The 21,978-nt window shown below is 52.1% G+C and overlaps 2 protein-coding genes and 1 long non-coding RNA gene across 3 annotated transcripts; 2 read left to right on the top strand and 1 right to left on the bottom strand.

Annotated features, from left to right (window-relative positions):
• Positions 1–2,688: 2,688 nt before the first annotated feature.
• LOC129328781 (nmrA-like family domain-containing protein 1) lies at positions 2,689–20,759 on the bottom strand. Its single transcript, XM_054978054.1, has 5 exons — positions 20,696–20,759; positions 9,622–9,863; positions 6,733–6,979; positions 4,589–4,779; positions 2,689–2,859 (listed from the first exon to the last, which is right to left on the bottom strand). Exons 1-5 carry the CDS (start codon positions 20,739–20,741, stop codon positions 2,689–2,691), a joined length of 897 nt encoding a protein of 298 aa, XP_054834029.1. The 5' UTR covers positions 20,742–20,759.
• On the top strand, positions 12,268–13,455 carry LOC129328783 (uncharacterized). The gene is made up of 3 exons (XR_008596892.1): positions 12,268–12,528; positions 12,849–12,900; positions 13,259–13,455. It is a non-coding gene; the product is annotated as an uncharacterized LOC129328783 (long non-coding RNA).
• Positions 15,541–16,687, top strand: LOC129328782 (uncharacterized). Its single transcript, XM_054978055.1, has 2 exons — positions 15,541–15,574; positions 15,695–16,687. Exon 2 carries the CDS (start codon positions 16,044–16,046, stop codon positions 16,683–16,685), a length of 642 nt encoding a protein of 213 aa, XP_054834030.1. The 5' UTR covers positions 15,541–15,574; positions 15,695–16,043; the 3' UTR covers positions 16,686–16,687.
• Positions 20,760–21,978: the final 1,219 nt, after the last annotated feature.

Genomic DNA, 21,978 nt, shown 5'->3' on the forward strand with positions numbered 1-21,978 from the left:
TGCAACACGGACTGATCACAACTGAAAACGGGATGGTAGGCTGTACAGAGACGTGTGGTCCGATCCAGCGGTGGCGTTCTTATATTTTTATATTCTAACTTATGTTCTGACTCAATCCACCCTTTGGCTGGATTGACTTTGAGTGGGATGAAGAATTTGTATGTATGTTTATCTTAGAAAGAAGAGATAAAGCGGTGAGTCAACTGCCAGAACTTATTTATTTACAGTTTCTCTGGTGTCTTACTGTTAAAAGCTATGTAGGAGAGTTGTACTCTGCTGCCCCCTTGTGGAGGCAACAAAAACATCTGATTGACATCACATCAGTCCTTGCTGTCCCTTTATTGCCCCCTGGGAACTTGTGGATTTAGGATTTCTTCCCATTAGCTGTCCTACTGCACAGATGGCCAATTAAGTGGATTCTAGATGTATTCATAATCCCTAACACATTACTAAAATTTACTCCAAACTCCAAGTAGTGTCTGGAATTCTCTTGGAATCACAACTGACCTCCAGACTACAGAGATCACTTGCCTACTGCCTGCCTGTGCTGCCGCTGCACAGTAAGAACTAAACTGAACCACACGAACTGTTCAGTGCGAGGGAGCTGTTACAGCTTTGTTTCCCCAGTTTGTTCCACCGTTCTGGAAGCTGCTTTAACTAACCGAACCAGTGATTTCCTAATGTATTTTTGGCTCATTTGTTCCATTTTGCACACCTCTAACAGTTATATATTTAATATTAGTAGTGATATCTTATTGTATGTGTGTGTTTGGCAAGGTAGTGCATATGGCATACAGGAACCACAGGGCTCTTTTGGTTGATGGTAAGTGTGAGCATGGCTCACTATGAACCACGGAGTGAGTACCATGGCTGTAGTTGGAGAGATTTTTTTCCTTTTTCTTTCTTTTTTAGTATCTGGGATTTTTTGATTCCTGTTAGATTACTCACATGTTTGAGTCACCCAGAAAAATTTCCTTTGTAAGTACTCGTTTGTGCTGTAGTGGATTATGGGACACTGTTTTTGGAACTGCACATATTAATAGGTGGAGGAGCTCCTGGGAAGATTTTGTCTTTGGCCTTTTGGTCCCATCCAACTTTATGACAGCAATGTGGGTTTTCTATAGAAAATACAAATAGGAACATTTTCTAGCACCTTGGATAGATGCTATCTCATCTTTATTTTGACTTACACTTAGTAAGCAACATTTTCAAAGAACCCCATGTTAAGTTTATGCCCCAATAGCAACAGATACCTAAACCGAAATATTTGATGCGGAAAAATAAAGTGCGGTTTAAATGTTATATTAAGCCAAACTCGGTTTTATGTTCAAATTCTGTTTTATTGAAATAACGCTTTGTGGCAAAACGAGGCCTTTCCTCCTACTGGTAGACCCCGCTTTGCCTACCCCTCCCATTTCGCCTCTAGCCAGGCACCTGAAGGGGCTGTCTCCCTTTCCTGTCTCCGGGTAGTTGCTGCCACCACTGTCCCTGTATGGGGTCCTGGTTAGGCGGGACAGCCTCCTAACCTCCCTCCTCTGCTAGTGGGCCCAAGCGGTTGGGGGACTGTGTGGAACTGAAGAGCTTTCTTCCTTCATAAATTCCAAAACTCATTTATTTAACTTCTAACTATATACAGGCAAATATACAGTGAACAGAAGGAATAATAAAACAGAAACCTCTACTCTATCTCCCTCATGCCCTAATTAGATGTTGTGTAGGGCAGGCCCGATACTTTGGTACCTGGGGTTACATTAGATCTACATCTCCCCTCAGAGCCATCTCCCTCAACTTCCCCAGCCACCAACTGTCAACTTCCAACTCCCACCCACCAACTGACTCCCTCTCCCTCCAATCACATTCTACTCCAGAACTGGCCCCTGCCCTCTGCAGCCCATAGAAAGTTAACTCCACAAACAGAATGGCGTTTCTCCACACGCTTATAAAACTGTAAAGTTAATATGGCGAGTAGTTCCCTTACATTGTTTACATTTCAGAAAAATCTAAAGGCACTGAAAACCGCCGACACTCTAATTTTAGCATAACCATAGAACTGTGCATTATGTGCTATAAATGTGGCTGTCCACTCATCTATTTCAGCAGAATTTAACCCTTTTCTATGCAGGTGGCCGACTGTACCATTCTAAGAAGATCTACTCAGAATCCTAGTCCAGTTTTCTCAATAGGGCTTACTCCCCGGAAGGTGTTCTTAGGATTGTACCATAGAGAACCTCAGTTTCACCCTCATTCTCCATAGCATCACTTGTATTACTTGATAGCTCCATATCGATTGGTGATCACAATGCCCCTTCACTGCGAGAGAGGAGACTTATAATTAAGAGTTTTAGTTTTGTTTTTATTTGACCTGCACAGCCTATGAGGTAGAGGCATAACTTGACTTTTTCTAATTTGGATTATATGTAATTGTGTTTTTATTTTCCCCCACCCCTGTTTTTCAAAGGAATAAAACAGATACACTTCCTCGCACACTCCCTAGGGAATAATCACTTGAAAAATATTAATTACAACTTTGGAATTGCCAAGCTTGTCTAATATCCTATCTGCAACAGCATCCATTCTCTGGTATTTATTTTAGGAAACAATGGATCTTTAGAAATGGAAAATTTCCACTGTAAAAATAAAGCGCTGGAAAATTTCTTGACCCACATCTCTACTGCATGACTGCCAGGTTCAGAGATCTTCCATGGTCCACTTGATCTCCTCCACCCACTGTTGGAAGCTCCGGGCTTTGGGATTCAATTGATGGATCACATCTTCATCATAATTTGACATGGTTTGGAGGTAGCGGAACATGTCAGCAAAAGATTTTGAAGTCTGTTGCTCATAGTTTTCAAGAGAAATCTGCAAACAAAAAAAGTCACTGGTCATTTATGTTGATATCCAAACTTTCTTCCCTCAGGAAACTCTAGACAAGGTTCCTAAGAGTTCTAGACAGGCACTGATCAGACTAATTTATTTATGTATTTACTTACTTCATTTATACCCCCACCTTTCTCCCTGCTGTGGATTCCTTATGCTCCATTTCCCCCTCACAACTTTAGGCTGAGAGGTTGTAACTGACCCAAGTTCACCCAGTGAGTTTCCATGGCAGAGCAGGGATTTGAACCTGGGTCTCCCAAGATCCTAGTCCAACACTCTACCCACTACACCACCTCCTTAGCATCGGCAGGGTTGCCATATTGTGTGTCTTTCAACCATATCTGGGGTTAAAATTTGTTCACTATTTATGGAAGATTGATCAGACATGCGAGGATTCTGGAAGAGTCTGTCAGATTCTTAAGGCCAAAAGGTTGGATCCCCTTGAAAAGAACTTCACCTAAGAAGAGAGAGAAAATTTCCCTCATGTTGCTCCCCTCTCCCCCAGGAGAAGCACGAAGGAGCTGCCTCAGGAGGCAGAAGGCAACAGAAGTTGAGCTTTCGTGCCTTGGCATTTAGATGGGATCCAGCTCAGAGTACCTGTTACCTTAATGCCTGCCTACAGGGATCTTCTCCACATCTCCCAGGAGTGCTGAGTTTAAGGTGACGCTAGGCAAGAGATTGTTGGCTCATTGCTCACCATTTCTTCAGCCCCTGAAAGCATCTGGCAATGAGCAAGATGGAACCAAGGAAATGCTTAACACTATGGCAGAATGTCATATGACTCCTATATCTATATCTATATCTATATCTATATCTATATCTATATCTATATCTATATCTATATCTATATCTATAGCTGCTATAGCACAGTGGTTAAGTAGTTCAGCTGCGAATCAGCACTCTACTGGTTCAAATCCTGCTACTGTCCTGAGCTCAGTAGGTGGCCTTCGGTAAGCCACTCCTCTCAGCCCCAGCTCCCCAGCTGCATTGTGGGGATAATAATAACACTAACTTGTTCACCGATCTGGGTGAGGCACTAATTTCTCTAGAAGAGTGGTATATAAGCACAGTTGTGTATAAGCACAGTGGTATATAAGCACAGTGTTGTTATTATTGTTGTTTATATCTATATCTATATCTATATCTATATCTATATCTATATCTATATCTATATCTATATCTATATCTATCTATATCTATATCTATATCTATATCTATATCTATATCTATATCTATATCTATATCTATATCTATATCTATCTATGCTACTAGCAGACTGGAGGAAAGAGAGGCAAGATGATACAAGGATGTTCTAATGGTACATCCTTGGTAATATGGTAATATATGGTTCACATGATAATATAAGGATGCGCTAATAGCTCATCTGGACCAGCCTAATGGTCCTCCTAATCCAGCATCTGTTTCCCATCCCACAGCTATTAAGCAGATTTGGGACGGAAACAGGAACGTGCAATTGTTTATTATGTATTGGGATGTAATCAGGCCAGAGGAGAATGCTGAAGAGGAACTTTGAAATGTATATGATTATGTGATTGTTCAGGTTATTTTTGGATAAAGGTAAAGTTATTTGGTCCTACAAGTTTATGATATTGTGGTTAGGCTGTATCGGTTTTGTTCTGTGTTAAATGTAAATGTTTTTGCAAATAAAAAAGCCTAAGCCCAATGAGGTCAATGTCCGACTCTCTCTTACCTGAGAATCGCGGATGTTTTTCCCTAAACACTGTGACAGGATTTCAGCAAATTCCTGCTCCTTCAGCGCATCCCGAAACAGAGTGATGCTTTTCCCTATATAGACTTCAGGAGCTTTAAAAATGTTGACCACCGCTGGGCCCAAATCATACACCCCCATGGCATGGATTGGGAGGTCTCCCATCGGCATGGCTGGAAAAGAATTTTAAGTAATTCATTTTTAATCTATACCTCACCTTTATCCCTCCAGACTCAGGAAAGTCTATATTTGAAAAAAGAAACCGCCTATTTAGCTTCTGTAACAGCTGCTCTCCAGCACAGAAGAACCGCTCTCACTGTTTTTGAACTCACTGTCCTAACACAACCTACAACCTAACCCACAACCTGTATGCTTCTTGAATGTCCAAATGCAGAGGACATGAGTTTCACATACTCATAGTGCTGCCCGATCAGTGAGACTATCAGTTTGATCTCAGCTCTCTGTCTTTCCGTATAAAACAAATCACATGTGCATACAGCACTGAATGGGTCTGATTCGTATCCTTCATCTTTGCTTGGTTAGCTACAACCCAATCCCCCAGACAAATGTCATTTTAAAGAAAAAGTAGGTCTTTTTTCAAAACCTGTCCCCCACCCCCTTTAAAGGCATGAGGAATCTTGGGTCTCCCCATTTGCAATATGTGGTAATGTTTATATGTCACCAAATTGCTTCTGACTTATGGTGACCCTATGAATTAACAACCTCCAAAACTTCCTAGCATTGACAGCTTTACTCAGGTCTTGCAAATGGAAGGTTGTAGCTTCCTTTACTGACTCAATCCATCTCATGTTGGGTCTTCCTCTTTTCTTACTGCCTTCAACTTTTCCTAGCTTCACTGTCTTTTCCAGTGAGTCTTCCCATGACAAAAGAACAATACTCTCCATTTACTTATTTTAGCTTCCAAGGAGAATTTAGGCTTGATTTGTTCTAGAACCCACTTATGTCTCTTTTTGATAGTCCATGATATCTGCAAAACTTTCCTCCAACACTGCATTTCAAATAAATCAGTTTTCTTCCTCCCGTCAGTTTTCTTCATTGTCCAACTTCACATCCGTATGTAATAATGGGGAATACTATGGTATGAATCATCTTGATCTTGATCCGCAGGGACACTTCCTTATCCTTAAGGATCTTTTCTTTATTTTTTCCTTGCAGGGCTCTTTTAGAGATCATCAGGGCTTTTTTTCAGGGGGAACACAGGGGAACAGAGTTCCAGAACCTCTTGAAAATGGTCACATGGCTTTTGGCCCCACCCCCTGATCTCCAGACAGAGGGGAGTTGAGATTGCCCTCCGCGCCACTGAGCGGTGCAGAGGGCCATCTAAACTCCCCTCTGTCTGGAGATCAGGGGGCGGGGCCACCAGCCATGTGACTATTTCTCTGAGGGCAACCCACTGAGTTCCACCACCTTTTTTCCCAGAAAAAAAGCTCTGGAGATTATAATTAAATAGTGACTCCCATGTGGCACACACGAATACCGAGGAGCCTGCTAATGGATTTGCTGGTGCCCATTTGCTTCTTTCATAGAGCATCTCCTCCCCAAAAGACAGTCCTGGCTTTGCTTCGCTACATTGAGTAGGAGATACTACAGAAAAACCCAGGAGGCATCATCTTTGTGTCTGCCATGAGCACCCCTTCAGCAACAGCTGCCTCCATCGTAGGAGAAAGCTTGGCTTGCAACCTCCCAACATTTTGTGATTGGTCCCAGCACCTGAACCGTGAGGCAGCCATTTTGTGGTGTTGCCCATGCCCCATCCTCATAATTCCAGAAAGAACCTTAACAAGATTGGAGATCCCTGCTCTAAGGTATGTTAAATGCCTTAAAAACAAAAGTGCTATATAAAAGTTTAGCCTTATTCTCCTTCTGCCCTATTGCTCAAGTTCATCCCAATACTTCTTAGATCCCAAACATGAGGGAAGGAGGGAGGGAGGAAGGAAAGAGCCCCATCCACTTGCCCCATCCTACGAAGCTCTCCCACTCTATGAGCGAAGGCGCAAAATTCATTCTCTCATTAAAAAGCAGCAAAGCAACATTTTGTCCTATACATCCTCACATGAAGCGGACAATCCCTTTTCCAACATACAGATCCAACTGTTGTTACGTACTAATGGTATAAGCATCTTCCCCAGGCTCCCTTCGAGGGCGGCAAAATGTGACAAAGTTCTCATAGTAGCAAGGCACCTGGACGCTTGTGAGGGGCACCCCTAGTTCCCAGAAATGAGTTTCAGCTTCCCTCTTGACATCATATAACGGCACATTCCGTTGCCTGGTTGACAGCATCACGTGGTCCAATCCGCCAAAGATGACATGTTTCAAGCCCAGGCGTTTGGCGACCTCTGCAGCGTTCTTGGCCTTGGAGGAAATATGGGTTAGAGTGGAAGCGTTGGGTCGAAACTGGAAATGTCGTATTTCTTACTTACTAAATGCATCTACCATTTCTGATCTGTTATTTCCAAAGGTGTTTACAAAATAAAGCAGGTAAATATGATAAAGCACACACACACAAAGCCCAGTTCTAAAAACTTCACAGAATACACAAACCCCTGAGAAGCGATCCTCGTGGCTCTGTAAAGAGGAGAAATTGACAGAGCCTTCCAATCTGTCTTTGAAAACTCAGCTTCCTGGCTAATATTGTGGCTCCCTTCACTAGAGCGTCCTTGTGTAAGAGGTCTAGAAACTCTGTAGAGACTCTCTGTATAGAGACTCTGATCAGACAGCTAGCTTTTGATAATATCAGTAACGAACAACACTCTCAATGTAGTCAGAGACACTCTTATTTCCTCGTGCTTAGAGGACATAAACAATTGCTTCTGCCTCCTGTTTTGGATTTTAAACAATGAGATCTAAAAGGGCAGGGCAGGGCAGGGCAGGGCAGGGCAGGGCAACGTCCGCATCAATTGTGTGCACTGACCCGAATATAAGACCCAGAATCCTTTGCAGTGTGGCAGGGTGAGGGGTGGCACCGTGGCAGATTTGCTCAGGAAAAGGTTCCATCACAGGAAAATGTCTGAAAAGCAGTGCAGTCTTTTGTCTTGCTTATCTCAAGTGATCCAACAAGACAACAGATTTGATTTAGATGTAATCTCTTGCAGTAAATCCATCATCACTCCCCATCTTCCTGCTTCCTCCTCTCCTTCTCACCCAGCTTTGTCTGTCCTCTGTCTTCACCTTTTCCCCTCCCACCCCTGGCAGCCTCTCCCCTATGGCCCAATTGTGTGATACCAGCTGAGCCAGGCCCAGTTTCATGACGGGGTACCTGCAGGGACTTGTGGGGGTACTTCACTTTTCCCTGTATCCCCTTCCCTACACTATTTCCTCTTTCCCTCCTCCTAGCAGCCTTCACATGCTCATCTTTCCCTATGTCCTTCTCTCCTTCAAATCCACTAAACTACTTGCTTTTTATCTGCCCCTCAACATCTACATGTATTAATTTAATTCATTTATATTCTGCCTTTCTCCAAATGGGGAACCAAAACAGCTTACATGATACTGTTCTCAGAACAACCCTGTGAGGTCTCTTAGATTCTACTCTGAAATGCTTTGTAGCAGGGGAGGTTGCTGTTGAACAGGAGCAATCAGCCAGGCCTGGGTGAGTCATGCAAGTTATGAGGTATGAAGTCGCCTGGTAGCTGCTTCCAGGCCTGGCCCAATGAGCCCTTCCTTAAAGGCCCAAACAGCCCTGGAAAGGGCCTTGCCCCTTGCCTTTTACTGAGAGAAACCAAGCCTGGAGTATTGGCTCAACTGTTATGGATCCTGACAACAGATGAGGGCATCTGGACTTAGGTTTGCCAGCTCTCCTTACCTGCTGTGAAGCACAGGCATGCTCATGGGGTGGCACAATGACATCAGTGACGTTGTTGCACCAGCCCTGGGAGTGCGCCTGGGAGGCCCATTCCTCGCCTTTCCCCCTATCAGCCAGATATTATGTATGTATTGTCTATTATGTAAGATGTGACTGATGCCTTTGGATTTGACAGTTCTCCCTTGAGAAGTATGTAGCAACGTGTTTTAAGTTATCTAATTTTCATTCTTTCATGTCACCAGGGAGATTTTTTTGTTTTGAATGAATCTTCAGTCAAAAGTCAAGGCTGGAATTTATTTATTTGCTTCATCTATACCCTGCTTTTCTTCCAATATGGTCCCAAAGCAGCTTTTACATCATTCCCCATTCTTCCAGTTTAGGATTCCAACCTTTCCTCATATATATATATATGAGTTCACATTTTTGTAAATGTATTAATTAAGGTTGCCAGTCTCTAGGTGATGCCTGGAGACCTTCCAGAATTACAACTGAGCTCCAGGCAAGAAAGATCAGTTCATCTGGGAAAAAATGGCTGCTTTGGAGGATGGACTCTACGGCATTATACCTTCCTAAGCTCCCTCCCCTCCCCAAACTCTGCCCTCCTCTGGCTCCATCCCCCAAATTTCCAGGAATATTCCAACTCAAAGTTGGCGATCCTATTTAAACGCACCTACATGAAGTTGCTTTATATTGAATCAAACCGATGGTCCATTAACATCAGGCCTGTCTACTTTAACCGGAGATGCCAGGGTGCAAACCTGGAACCTTCTTCATGCCAGCAAATGCTTTACTACTACTGGGCCCCAGCCCCTCTGTATCTTGAACCCAAATTTTTTCATGTTCTAATAATGGTTCAAAATGGAATGGTTCTCCTGTTTTTTAAAGCAGGCACAAACATGATGACTGGACTTCTTTTGCACGTGGTCCTTACTTCCGGCATCTCTTCGAAAAGACTGTATGCAACAAGGGAAAAGAACAATTTCAGTTTAAAAACTAACTGAAATGGCAAGGCTTCCCTCAAGGAACCCTGGAAATTGTAGTTTTGTGAGAGTGCTGGGGGATTATAACGCTCTCTCACAGAACAACCATTTCCAAAGGAAGCCGTGAAGGTCAATCTGGTTTAGGACATTTGTAATGTTGGCATGCCACAGGCAGAAAATGGGTGGGAAACCACAGCCCTCATTTTATTTACTTGACTATTCTCTTGCTCCTGGCTGAAATCATCAGAGAAGCTGGTAACCACAAAAGCTCCATACGCTCCTTCCATAATCTTCTCCAAAGTAGCCAGGTTGTTGAGGTCTCCCCCAACCACTGTAGCTCCACGGCGAATGAGGGCTTGACCCGGTGGCTTGCTGAGGTTGTGGCCCACCGCAAGGACACTGAAGGTACCATCAAGAAGGAGGGCATTAGCGACTGAATTCCCCTTCCCACCTGCTAAAAGAAGGGGGGGGGAATTAGGTGCCTCTGTGTTGTTCTCTTTGCTGAGAATTTAACAGTTCTGCTTTCCAATAGCATCAGCAATTTTTTGTGGCAGCCTCATATATTTTTAGAAGGTGACCCAACACATCAGTCCTGAAGCTCTATTCAGCTGTTACATGAAGCAGTGGCTTCTTTTAACTGTGGCTGGTTTGTAACACCAGGATTTGGCCAACAGACTTTCACATAATCCTGGTTTGACTTAATAAATACTGGTTGGAGCGCCTCCATTCTTTTCTCCACTTTCCCTGCTATTCGGATCCTTCTTCCACTTCGCTGCAGCCCCCTGACTGATGTGGCTGGCAAGCCACACAAACCAGGAATATGAGAGTAGCCCAGGGCCGATTCCAGACGGGCACAAATAAAGCGAGTGCTTTCGCTTTTCCAGCGACCTCACTCGTAAAAACCCATAATGTCCCGTCCCTGCTTACCTCTGGTTCATGGCGCTGTGTTGCGCTCCAGAAGCGGACGGTGTGAACGCCGTATTGCGGGTTTGCACACTTCTGGACGCTTCGTCGCCGTGGAGAGGCCCTCCCCTTTCCCTCGTTCCTTTGCCGGCCGGCCGGCAACAATATTCCCTTAATTTTTTTTTTAAAACCGGGTGCCATTTGCGCAGTTGCACGTTTGCGCACATTGAACTGCGCAAATGCGCACAAATGCACAAAAGTTGACGCTGCATATTCGCATACCTGCACATTTGTGCATTTGCGCATTTGCGCAAAACACGTAAAAAAATTTTTTTTAAAAAAACTGAAATGTGAACCAATGAAGGCCCCCGACGTCAACTGTGATGGGGAGGAAACAACCAATCCCGGGTACCTCAGTTGGCCGTGTGAACATCCGGAAGCGGGATGGCACGGTACGCTGCGAAACAAAGCGGATGGAGTGAACGTGTGGCTGGTTAGTGGCCGGTGTGTGTGTGTGGCTGGTAAGCGATTATTTCCGCAGAAAAACCGCAATTTCTGGCCATCTGGAATCGGTCAAGGTTACCAACTCTGAGATGGGAAATCCTGGAGATTTGGAAGTGGAGCCTGGGGAGAGTGGAGTTTGAGGACAGGACGGGAGGACCACCACGGTATAATACTAGCCTGCCCACCTCCTCCAAAGCAGCCATTTTCCCAGAGGAACTGATCTCTGTTATCTGGAGATCAGTTTTAATTCCAGATCTCCAGGCCCCACTTGGAGGTTGGAAACCCTCTCCAGGAATCAGTTTTCTGGGGTCAGGAGGAGATTGCTCAGGGAAAAGGAATACAGTAAGTATCTGCACTTTCTCTGCTGATGAATTGCTGGATCCAGCTAGGGTTGCATCTCTCCAGGAGAAAAATGCCTCTTTAATGTGTGGAAAGAGGCAGTTCAAGCTTTTAAAGGCATGGAGGTAAATAATACCACCTGGTAAATGACATCCCATTAAGCCTTTATTAAAGGGGCAGATTTCTCCAGGCCTGTTGGCATCCTGATTTCTAGCATGAGCCAGTGACTTTCCGTGCCCACTTGCACTGTTCTCATGCTTTCATTCCATGTCATAAATTATATGACTGTGGATGTTATCTCAATGGGGGCTAATTGCTAGGAAATGATTCCCTAAATCCCAGAAGGCACACTATTGTGTATGCCCTACACTTGTTCTCACCTTTTACACATGTACAAAGCAAGCATATTGTTTAAAAACTATCGTTGTTGAAGTGAGCTCTGACTCACAAAAGCTTCTGCTGGAATAAAGGTTATTTGTTTTTAAGGTCAAAAAGAGTCCAGTAGCACCTTTAAGACTAACCAATTTTATTTTATTGTAGCATAAGCTTTCGAGAATCAAGTTCTCTTCGTCAGATGCCTGATACAGAGACTGGACAAACACAGAAGAGCAAGAGAGGGAAGAGGCAATTAGGGGGGGAGGGGGAGGGAGCAATCAAAACATTCCTTTGCTAGTATATGTAAACATCTCCTTTTGGTGTGTGTATCAGTTGGCTTCAAAGGAGTTTGCCCTGTTAGTTTGTAGAAGCCAAACAGCTAGACCATCCAATTCCAATGCAGTATGGGCCTTCGATAACCACAGCTCTCCCTGCCAGATGCATGGTGCCACTCCTTAAATAAAACTCGAGTTGGGCAGCCCAATCCTAAGAAGGGCACGGAAAGTGAACAGGAACCGAACTAAGGCTTGCGAGGGCGCATCTAGCCCGTACGCCCGCGTAAGTGGCCTTCCGCCCGCGCTGGGACGCGGCGCTGGCCCGCCGGCGGGCCAGCACCGGTGCAAGCCACAGGCGCCCGGGCGGCGGCGCAGAAGTGGCGTAGAGCCCTACGCCGACGCAGGGGGGGGCGGGGAGCAAGGCGGGGTCGGAGTTAGTCCGCTCCCTAAGCTCCTCCAGAAGCGGGAACGCCCACAGCGGCGCAAAAAAGCTACGCCACGGAAAAAGAAGGCGTAGCCCATAGGCGTCCATGGAACGGCGAAAAATCAGCCCCCTCTCTGAGCGCCTCGCCCCGCCCCTATGGCCCGAAGGAGCATAGGATGAGAACTATCCCGGGGACCAATCAGCGTGCGCGCCCGGCATGGACGAGCCCCCCTCTCTGCACCCAATCACCTGCGACCGCGTCCTACAAAACATCCGGCCAGCACCGCCCAAACCCCCAGGTAAGTGAGCACTCGGCCGGAGGCTCTGCCCGTCTGCTGAGTGGCATTGCCCCTTTGAAAACCGAAACGGGCTGAGGGCATTCACATTGGCAGGCGCAGAATGCACTCAGGGGACTTTGCGAAAAACTGGGGGAACTTCGCATAAAGGGGAAGAGGTGCCTAACTGCCTAACTCTCTTTCTACCGTGATAGAAAGAATGACTCCACAGCTAACTGATGCATGCTAGTTGCTTCTAACTAAGCACAAACAAACTAACCCTTCCGTGGCAGAAGGGAATGACACTTTGCAAATTAACCGCATGCTCTCCCGTTTCCTTGCAGGTGCCCTGACTCTTGCGCTCCCACCTGGTGATGACCGACAGAGCGCTGACAGGTAAGGAGGAGGTGGGGGGGCATTCCGCAGATTAGTGCAAACCGCCCATTCACCTGAACCCACCCGCTCACTTGCCGCTTTGGGTGAGGCCCAGCAGGGGTGGGGGGCAACCATGCCCGCCCCTGGCTGCCTCAGAGGCAGGCGCCTCGAAAACCACATGTGGCCAGGTGTTTGTTGTGACCAGCTCATTCTCTCCCTTAAAGGTAAAGGCTTGCCAAGGCCGAGTGCATCCTCACCAGACCGTCATGCATCAGCTGCTGCCCTCGACCATGTGCAACCCCCCCCCGGATGGCGGAGTGTGGGGCTTGCCTTGCCAGTGGAACGAGGCAAAGCCCACACGTGTCTTTTTCCCCCACAGGCACGTCCAGGGCATGGCTGCTCCCCCGCGCCCCGCCCTCCCCAAACATCTCTGACGGACGGTTGGCTGCAGCCCAGGAAGCACCGTCGCGCCGCGGCCTGCATCCCAGCCCCGCCCCTCCGAGCGGGAAGGAGGGCTGTGTGGAATGCTCCGGCTCCCTCGCCAGCCTAAACGCAAGCCCGCTCTTTCCAGTGCAATAAAACGAGATGTACAACAACTGTTTTCTGTGTCTGCGAGTCTGACTTCGTCCTCCGCCCCTCCCCCAACACTCCCGTCACATCTCCCCACCTGCACATTGCCACAAATGTATCCGACACACCCCGTCTTGCCTCCCCGCCCCCTCCCTCCTCCTCCCCCCCTCCTCCTCTGTATTTGACCAGTGTCTGTACCACCCATCTGCTGAAGAGAACTTGATTCTCAGAAGCCTATGCCACAATAAAATTGGATAGTTTTAAAGGTGCTATGGGACCCTTTTTGAATTCGCTACCACAGGCTAACACGGCTAACTCCCCTGCATCTATGGCCAGGTAGAGGGTTGGGGCGGGGCATGTGAGCGGGGAGGGGGATCAATCCCCGGTGGGGAGAATAGCTGGCACCCGATAAGCAAGGGAGAGGGTGGTGCGAGCTGCCGCTGCAAGGGAGCGGGAGATGGCAGGGGAAACGGTCCACTCGCGGGAATCCTAGCCCCCACCAATGGAGAATCCAGGGTGGTGGCAGGCGGATGCCATATCCCGGGCAGGAGGTCTCGCGCGCCTGGGGAGGGTCGCCCCCATCGCAGCCGCAGCCCCAGCAACACAGTCCCATGAGCGGCCGCCTCCCAGAGTGGGTCCAGCCCCTCGGGCGTCTGCAGCAGCCCCATTGGTCATTCCACCCCAGGGCGTCCTGCCTCGCATCCAATCCCGTGGAGCAGTTGCCAGCCTCCCACGCCAACAGGCCATGGTTGTTGGGAGGGGTGGGGTGTGTCCGAGGCTGCGCGTGGCTCCGCCCTGGCTCGGCGCCGTCTCCTGCGTTCAGCAATTGTGGCCACTCGCGTTGCCCTGCCGGGGGGGGGGAACCACTCCGAGGCTGCCAGCCCCGCCAATCCTGCAGGGAAGGCCGCTGGCCCCGCCCACAGGGGCAGTGGAAGAGCGCATCAGCTGCGCAAAGTGGCTAAAATGCGGGAGCCCGAGGCCTCCCGGCTGGCTGCCACAGCGTGCCCCTTCCCCGGCCGGGCCATGCAGGCTGGGTGGCCACCCCAGGCCCGGGAGGGCCCCCTGATGGCAGGTTGCGTGACTGCCCCAGCTCAGGGCGGCATGCCAGGCAGGGCAGGTGCGTTAGGGCAATATGGAAGACATGCCAGAGCGGCCCCTGGCCAGTCCTTGTGCATCCTAAGCCCCCCCCCCTTGGAAGGGATGCGCTGTCACCGCGGGCCTGGTCATGCACTCATGGTGCCAGGGCAGGATATGGCTGGCAGTTCACCAAACTATCGCAGGCAGACACGGGTCCATGTGTAGATGAGCTTTATTCCCAGTCCCACGGCGCAACGTACAGCCAGGCCCAAGGGTTCACGTCCCGCAAGGATGCACTTGAGCAGCACAGCATCCCCGCAAGGGAAGAGGGCCCTGGGGCCATAGGAAGCCAACCACCACGGCCCCCTCCCCTCCAACCCACAGGTCTGAGACGGGGGGGGGGGCCTGTGCTGAACCTATCCATGAACTATGCAGCTGCCAGACAGAAGATAGGGAATTGTTACATCTCAGACCCTCCAAGGTCATGCCGGCGGGCGGTGTAGTTCGGTGGGCAGCACAGAAACACTATACCCACAGCGGTCCCGGCTGCATGGAGGGCGACGGGTGGCGGGAGCAGTGGGCGGCCAGGCTCGGGGCCCAGCTCATTGCCAAGGCTGCCGGGAATGACCTCCTGGCAGATGAGGGTGCAATGACTGCACGGCCAGTTTACCTGGAGGAGCTCTTCCCTGGCCGTGCGGAGGAGGCCCACCTCATACGAGCGTGGCTAGACACGGCGCTGTGCGAGGTGGAGCATGACCTCCTGGAAGAGGAGGTGGCTGCGGGCCCCGCGCGCAGTAAGTCAGGGTCCTCGGCGCCATCCAGGGAGCCTCCTCCGCTGCCACAGAGGGCAGGCCATAAGGGCCCGGAGGCGTCCCAGCCACTTCCGTCGAGGCGCAGGTTGCAGGTGCTTGCAGCAGATGCCGGGCTGCCACCAACGGGTGCCCCCCCTCCCTCTCTCCCCCCTCTGCAGGGACCATCAATGACAGGTGGATGGCTGCCATGGACCGGGTTCACGGGGCATTCCAGCAGGCGCGGGCAGCGGCACCATGTGAGTCTCGCCAACAGGAGGGGCACGGGCATGTGGGGTGGGGCGGCCTGCGGCCGCGACAACAACCCCAGAGCCCACAGGGGCCCTGACGCTCCCATCCCCCACCTCTTGCCCCCACAGCGGCGCCCGCCCGGAGCCCCTCGCCAGATGAGGAGGAACTTGGGAGGGGCTTCACCGCCTGGTCTCCACCCCGCTACCCGCCACCCGCTGAAGACCCAGAGGGTGACCCAGTGGAGGGGCCTGGCAGGAAGCGGCCGAAGCTGGAGCCCGTCCCCGCAGACGGCCGGGCAGCTGCCGATATGCCATCCCAGGCACAGGCATCTTGGACCCCAGCCGGGCCCCTGCTCTGTAACGGGGATGCCGTGGCGGGGTCGCTGGCCTCCCCCTGCTCCGACGCGCTACCTAGCCCTCACCCTCCTGGCTGCTGAGGCCGGGGTTCTGGGTTGGCAAGCTGCTCTCTGGGCGCCTGATGCGGCCCTGGAATCGATTGGGAATAAAGCCAAGTTCATTAACCGCTTTTCCCGTGCAGCCCGTCCATGGGGGGCGGTGGCTGCTGGCCGGGGCGGCTTTCCCATGCTCTCTACATGCAGGGGTTGAGGGAGCGGGGACTCGGAGGGGCCGCCTGGGACACCATAGGGGCGTAAAGGGCGAGTGTTTGGCCGGCCGAGCCCCCCATGGCCAGGCATGGCCCTCAGCGCGCAGCATGCCACAGGTGCTCCGCGACCCTGTCTCGCACAGCTCGGTCATGCTCCTGGGGCTCTGCCGGGGCGTCAGGAGAAAGGCGACCGGCGGGCGGCAGCCAGGGGTCCTCGCCTGGGCCCTCTGTGGCTGGCAAGGGGAGCTGCTGGCGCACGGCAATATTGTGCAGCATGACACAGGCAGCCACGAGCTTGGCGACGGTGAACGGCTGCATGGCCAGGCGGCCGCCCGTGTGATGGAGGCATCTGAAGCGCATTTTCAGCTGACCGAAAGCACGTTCGATCACCATCCTCGTGCGCCGGTGGGCCTGGTTGTAGTTGGCTCTGTCGGCGGGCTCATCCGCAGGGTATGGCGTCAGGAGGTAAGGCAGCAATGGATAGCCACGGTCACCTGCAAGGGGAGGCGGAGTTAGGATCTCCCTTCCCATCCCCGTCCCCTCACAGCTCCCCCACCAACTCCTGACCTAGGAGCCAGCCTCTCCCCTCAGGCCATGATGACAGGAGCCTGTTCAGGCCGGAGGTGGTGAAGATCTGTGCGTCGTGGACGCTTCCCGGGAACTTGGCAACGAGGTCCGTGAAGATCCCCTGGTGGTCACAGGCTGCCTGGACATTGATACTGTAGAACCGGTGCCGATTCCTGTAGACCTGCGGCTCCTCTCTGGGAGCGCATATGGCCACATGCGTGCAGTCGACTGCTCCAATCACATTGGGGAAGCCTGCAAAGGAGGAGAAGCCAGCCCGGATGGGTGCCAACTCTGCCTCCGAGGTGGGAAAGTGGATGTGCTCGCGGATCCGACCAACTAGGGCGTCCAGGAAGGCATGCAGGCAGCGGCTGGCGGATGACTGGGAGACCTCCAAGGCCTCAGCCATGACTCCCTGGAAGGAGCCGGTCGCAAGGTAGCGGAGGGACAGCAGGACCCTCTGGAGGACGGGGATGCCCCGGGGAGCCGCAGCTTGCCCCTGAAGGGCGGGCGCGAGCTCCTCGCACAGAGCCTGTATGGCTGCCCTGTCCAGGCGGAAGCGGTCCAGGCAAGTCATGTCGCCCAGGAGCAGGGATGGCACCCTGGCCTGGAACCGGCGGCGGCGTCTGAGGCGGCGCCGCCTGAGGGCCGCTCGGACAAACACGGCTGGCAGGAGGTGGCTGGTCCGGATGGCTGGGAGCCGCGGCGGCAGTGGCGGGCACCAGGCGGGGATGATCAAGGTCCTGCCTGGAAGGAACGCAGGTTGAGTTTCAGCACCCTGAACCCCCCCCCCCCACGCACAGCAGCAGGCCTACCGGTCTCAGCGGCCCGTTGCAAGTGGTGCTCAGGAGCAGGTCCTCTGTCCGCTGCATGGGCCGTCCCAGCCACCCTTCCCGGTCCTGCACCCCCTGTGCCCTCCTCCATCTTGCCGAGGGGATGGGTGAGCACATGACTAGGTGGCTGGTTCCCACCACTTATCTCGGGGACCGGACATTCCAGCGGGCACTACCCCCATGTCTGCTGAGAGCACTAGTGGCGGCGGAAGCCAGCGCCAGGCAAACTGGACAGAGGCCGAGAGAGTGCTGCTTTTTGGGCTCGTGGTGGAGAATGCGGAGGTCGCCCTGAGCACGCACAGGGGCGCCTCGTCCCGGTCTCGACGACGGGCATTCTGGCAGATGGCAGCTGACAGGGTCTCGGCTGTGGGCAACGCGCCCCGCACTGCTCACTCGGCAATGAAGCGCTGGAATGATTCTTTCGGGCCCGCGCGCAAACGAGTGCGCCTCCTCATGTCTCAGGGGGTTCCTTATGAGCGGGCCCTTGACGAGGGGCTCCCAGGCCCAGAGGCGGTCATGCGAGCGGTCATCCCGGAGGCGGTGGTGGGCGGCCTGGGCGTTGAGGTCCTGCCCGGTTAGTATTTGTGGATTCAGGGAGGCGAGGGGGGGGACGTATGGATCGTGGCACATGTGTGACAGGGCCTCTCCCGTGAGTAGGCACGGCCCCTGAGGGTCCAGACCCAAGCCAGGCGGAGGCAGAGGCAGCGGAGTCTGTGCCCCCCCTGGCAGAGAGCGGGGCCCAGGAACAGACAGCCCTTCCACCGCCACAGCAAGCCCCTGCTGCCAGCGACGAGGAGCCTCAACCGGGCCCGTCGGGGGGCATGGATCCGGAGCACGGTATGTATCTGTGGCCCTGCTGCTGGTGGGGCCAGGGACCGGCTCGGCCGCCGGCCTCGGCCACACATCCAAGGCCACTCATGGCGCCGACCGGTCTCAAGACGAGGGGTTGCGGCCGCAGTTGGAATGGGTGTGCTTGGCCTGGCTCGGTGGCCTGTGGCAGCCCATGTTGGGCCGCTGCTCTTCCCTCCCTGGGGCCTCTTCCCACCCATGTCTCGCTCCAGCAGGGACCATGCGCCTGGAGATAGGCGGGGAGGTGATTGCCCAGCTGCGTGAGCTGCCACCCTCCCGGAGGACCTCTGCTGCCGGAGCGGCTCTCCTGCAGTCGCTCGGCTTCCCTGTGTCGGTGGAGGGTGAAGGTGGCCCTGGGACTCCGCCGGTTCAGGACACCTCATCGACAGAGCCGCTCGAGGAGCTGTCCCAGCCTGCAGCACCATCCCCTCCAGCCCCCCCGCCCCCGGGTGCCATGGGCCGTGTGCGGGAAGGACCTGGCTCCGCCTCTGAGGGGGAGGGGCCCATGGAGGGGATCCTTCCAGGCGCACGGGCTCGCGGCCCCCGCCCTGCCCAGCGGCTTCCCCCGACACTAGCCGCAATGTGGGCGGCGATCGAGAGGGAGCGGCTAGAGGTGCACGCTGCATGGGAGGAGGCGAACAACCGCGGCCGGGAGTTCATGGCTGCGGTACTGGAAGTGGGGGAAGGGGTCCGTGCCTCTCAAGTCCGTGCCGAAGCCCTGCTCGGGCGGCTCGTCGCCATCCTCGACCCTCCGGCCCCACCCGCTGCAGCAGCTCCACCCGCCCCAGAGGCACCCCTCCCTCGGGCCCAGTTGCGTGCGAGAGGCCGGGCCCGTGGACGGCCAAGGGGGTCCGGCCGCCGGCCTCGCCGGTGACCGCCGCTGCCGCCTTGGGGGTGGGGTGGGGTGTTTTGCTGCACAGACGGCTCTCCTACACGCCTCCCCTTCCTCACGTCTGCTGGGGGAGGTGGGATGATATAATAATAAAGGCTGATTTCTGTGCAATGGGTGTCTGTGTTCTTTGCCTTGGGATGGGGACGAGGGGGCAGGCCCGCTGTGTCTGCCTCTTGGTGGCGGCCTCAGGCCAGCCCTCCCCTTCGGCGCCACTGGGGGGCTGTCCCCTGCTGCCAGAGACTGGCTGCTGCCCTGGATTCCTCATGGCAGGGCGCCTGCCAGTCCCATGCCAACCTCTCTGGACGCGGCCGCCAGGGACTTGGTGCTACATTGGGCAAACGGGGGAAAGGCTTCTCAGACTACGCCCACCCCTCTCCTTCCCGACTGCGAGCCCCGCCCGACACACGAGCCGAGGCAGTCTGCCAGCATGGGCGCGGTTTGCCTGCTGCTCTGGGGCCTGGCCGGGATCGCGTGCTGCCCATAGGCTGCGCCTTTCCTGGCCCCTCCCCCTGACGCTTGTCAGGAACAGCGCCCTTTGGCTGCGCCTGGCGGCGGCCGTGGATCAGACCCGCCCACAACACTTTCTGGTTCTCCAAAATTGCATCTCTGCGCCGCTGCGGGCGCCGCTGCGGCCACACTTTGCTGGCACAGGATCCGGCCCGGCGGCGCTGCCACACCACCAGTGCAGCCGCGTCGGCGTTGGGGCCGGCCATAGGATTGCGCTGTTATTCTGCTAACACAATTACAGGGCTACCCAAGGTACATGACAGGTGCACACAAATCCAGATTGGACTAGAGTGTGTGTAGGCAGGTTAGCTCTTTCACTTTCCACACTAACTGGAACACCCCTCACCCTGGATAAGAATGAGAGATTCTTTAAAGCAATGTGTTTTTCTATTAGCAAAATTATTGGAGAGGCTGACGAATAAACCACCCATTCCCCTACTCCCACTGGCCCAATCCAAATTGGAACCACACGCCCCTCTAATTTACTTTTAAAAAACTGAATGGCAATTTTGCTACTTCTGTCCAATTTGGTTGAACCCTAATAAGTCTAATACAGCAGCACTGGACAATGAAAGCCTTCAGCAGGCACCCCACTGTGGCTGCCCCCAGGTGTCTCCAGGTATCCTTTTGCCCTAGCCCCATGCCACTGAGGATATGGTTTGGGATTGCCAGTCTCCAGGTGGGGCCTTGGAGCTGAGCTCCAAGTCATAGAGACCAGTTCCCCTGGAGAAAATGGAAGCTTTGGAGGGTGGACTGTATGGCATTATACCCTGCTGGTGTCCCTCCCCAAACCTTGACCTCCCCAGGCTCCACTCCCAAAATCTCCAGGACTTTCCCAGGCTGGAGTTGGCAACCCTATCTGGCTTCTGTCCAAGCCTTACTTGTGGCCCCAAACACCACGATGGTCTTCTTCTGTGTTGCCATCATTAGTCCCGTTTCAGATGCTGCTGGTGGCGGAACCGGCTCAGAAGAGATCCAATATATTCTTGGGAGTTGGTCAAAAAGTTGAGTGTGAGATCTCACAGCTGCCCCAGTAGACTAAGCCACACAATGACACCCTCCCAGGGGACTTACTTTACCAAAGGTGTGGCAAAATCAGATAACAAGGAAGAAAGCGGAACTGATCTTAGAGATAAGTTAGAAGGGGGAAAACATATTCCTTTGTACCTTCACAAGAGTATCTGACCCTGGCCTGTTGGAATGGTTTGCTCTCTAGAGGTTGCCAGCTCCAGGTTGGAAAATTCCTGGAGATTTGGGGGGTAAAATTTGGAAAGGGAGGTGCTTGGGGAGGGGCTTGAGCTGGGTACAATGGTATAGAGTCCACCTTCCAAGGCAGCCGTTTTCTCCATGGGAATTAGTCTTTGTCACCTGGAGATCAGTTTTAATTCCAGGAGATCTCCAGTTACCAACTGGAGGTTGGGAACCCTACAATATACTCATACCTCCTTACAGATTTGCACATTACTTTGCACACTATTTTGATTCACCCTATTCTGTCAATCTTTCTAAAGTCAGGAGTAGATTATTTACTTTTATGACTGATATTAGTTTTATCGGTGCTCAGCAATGTAATGTGACGCAACTTGACATGGAAAACTGAGCCCTCTGCCCTTTCTTTGTAATAACTCCTTCGTCCTTCTGCTGTTTGTAGATCTGGCTATAAATCTCCCTGACAACTGAAAAGCTTCTGCCATGATGTTATTTTTGTCAAAGCAGACTTAACCCTTCTGGAATTTGCCTTATTCAGCTAAAAATTCATATACACTAAACTCCCCTTAGACAATATGTGAGTGGCAGTTGGGCTACAGGCGTTTCTCTTGATTATATGCCTGTTTTTTATTATCTTTGAGTAGAAAAAGAGCTGGAAGTTTGCTGGGTGACCTTCAGCCAGTCACACTCTCTCAGCTTCACCAACTTCACAAGGTTGTTGTGAGGATAAAATGGAGAAGAGATTATGTAAGTCCCTTTGGGTCTCTATTAGGGAGAAAGGCAAAGTAAATAACTAAAACATTGCTCCTTATCTAATAATAATTACAACATTTGATTTATACACTGCCCTTCCAGACAACTTAATACCATCCTCAGAGCAGTTTACAGAGTGTGTTGTTATTATCCCCACAACAACAGTCGCCCTGTGAGGTGGGTGGGGTTGAGAGAGCTCCAA

The sequence above is a fragment of the Eublepharis macularius genome, chromosome 4 (assembly GCF_028583425.1).
Source record: "Eublepharis macularius isolate TG4126 chromosome 4, MPM_Emac_v1.0, whole genome shotgun sequence".
NCBI classification, from domain to species: Eukaryota; Metazoa; Chordata; class Lepidosauria; order Squamata; family Eublepharidae; genus Eublepharis; species Eublepharis macularius.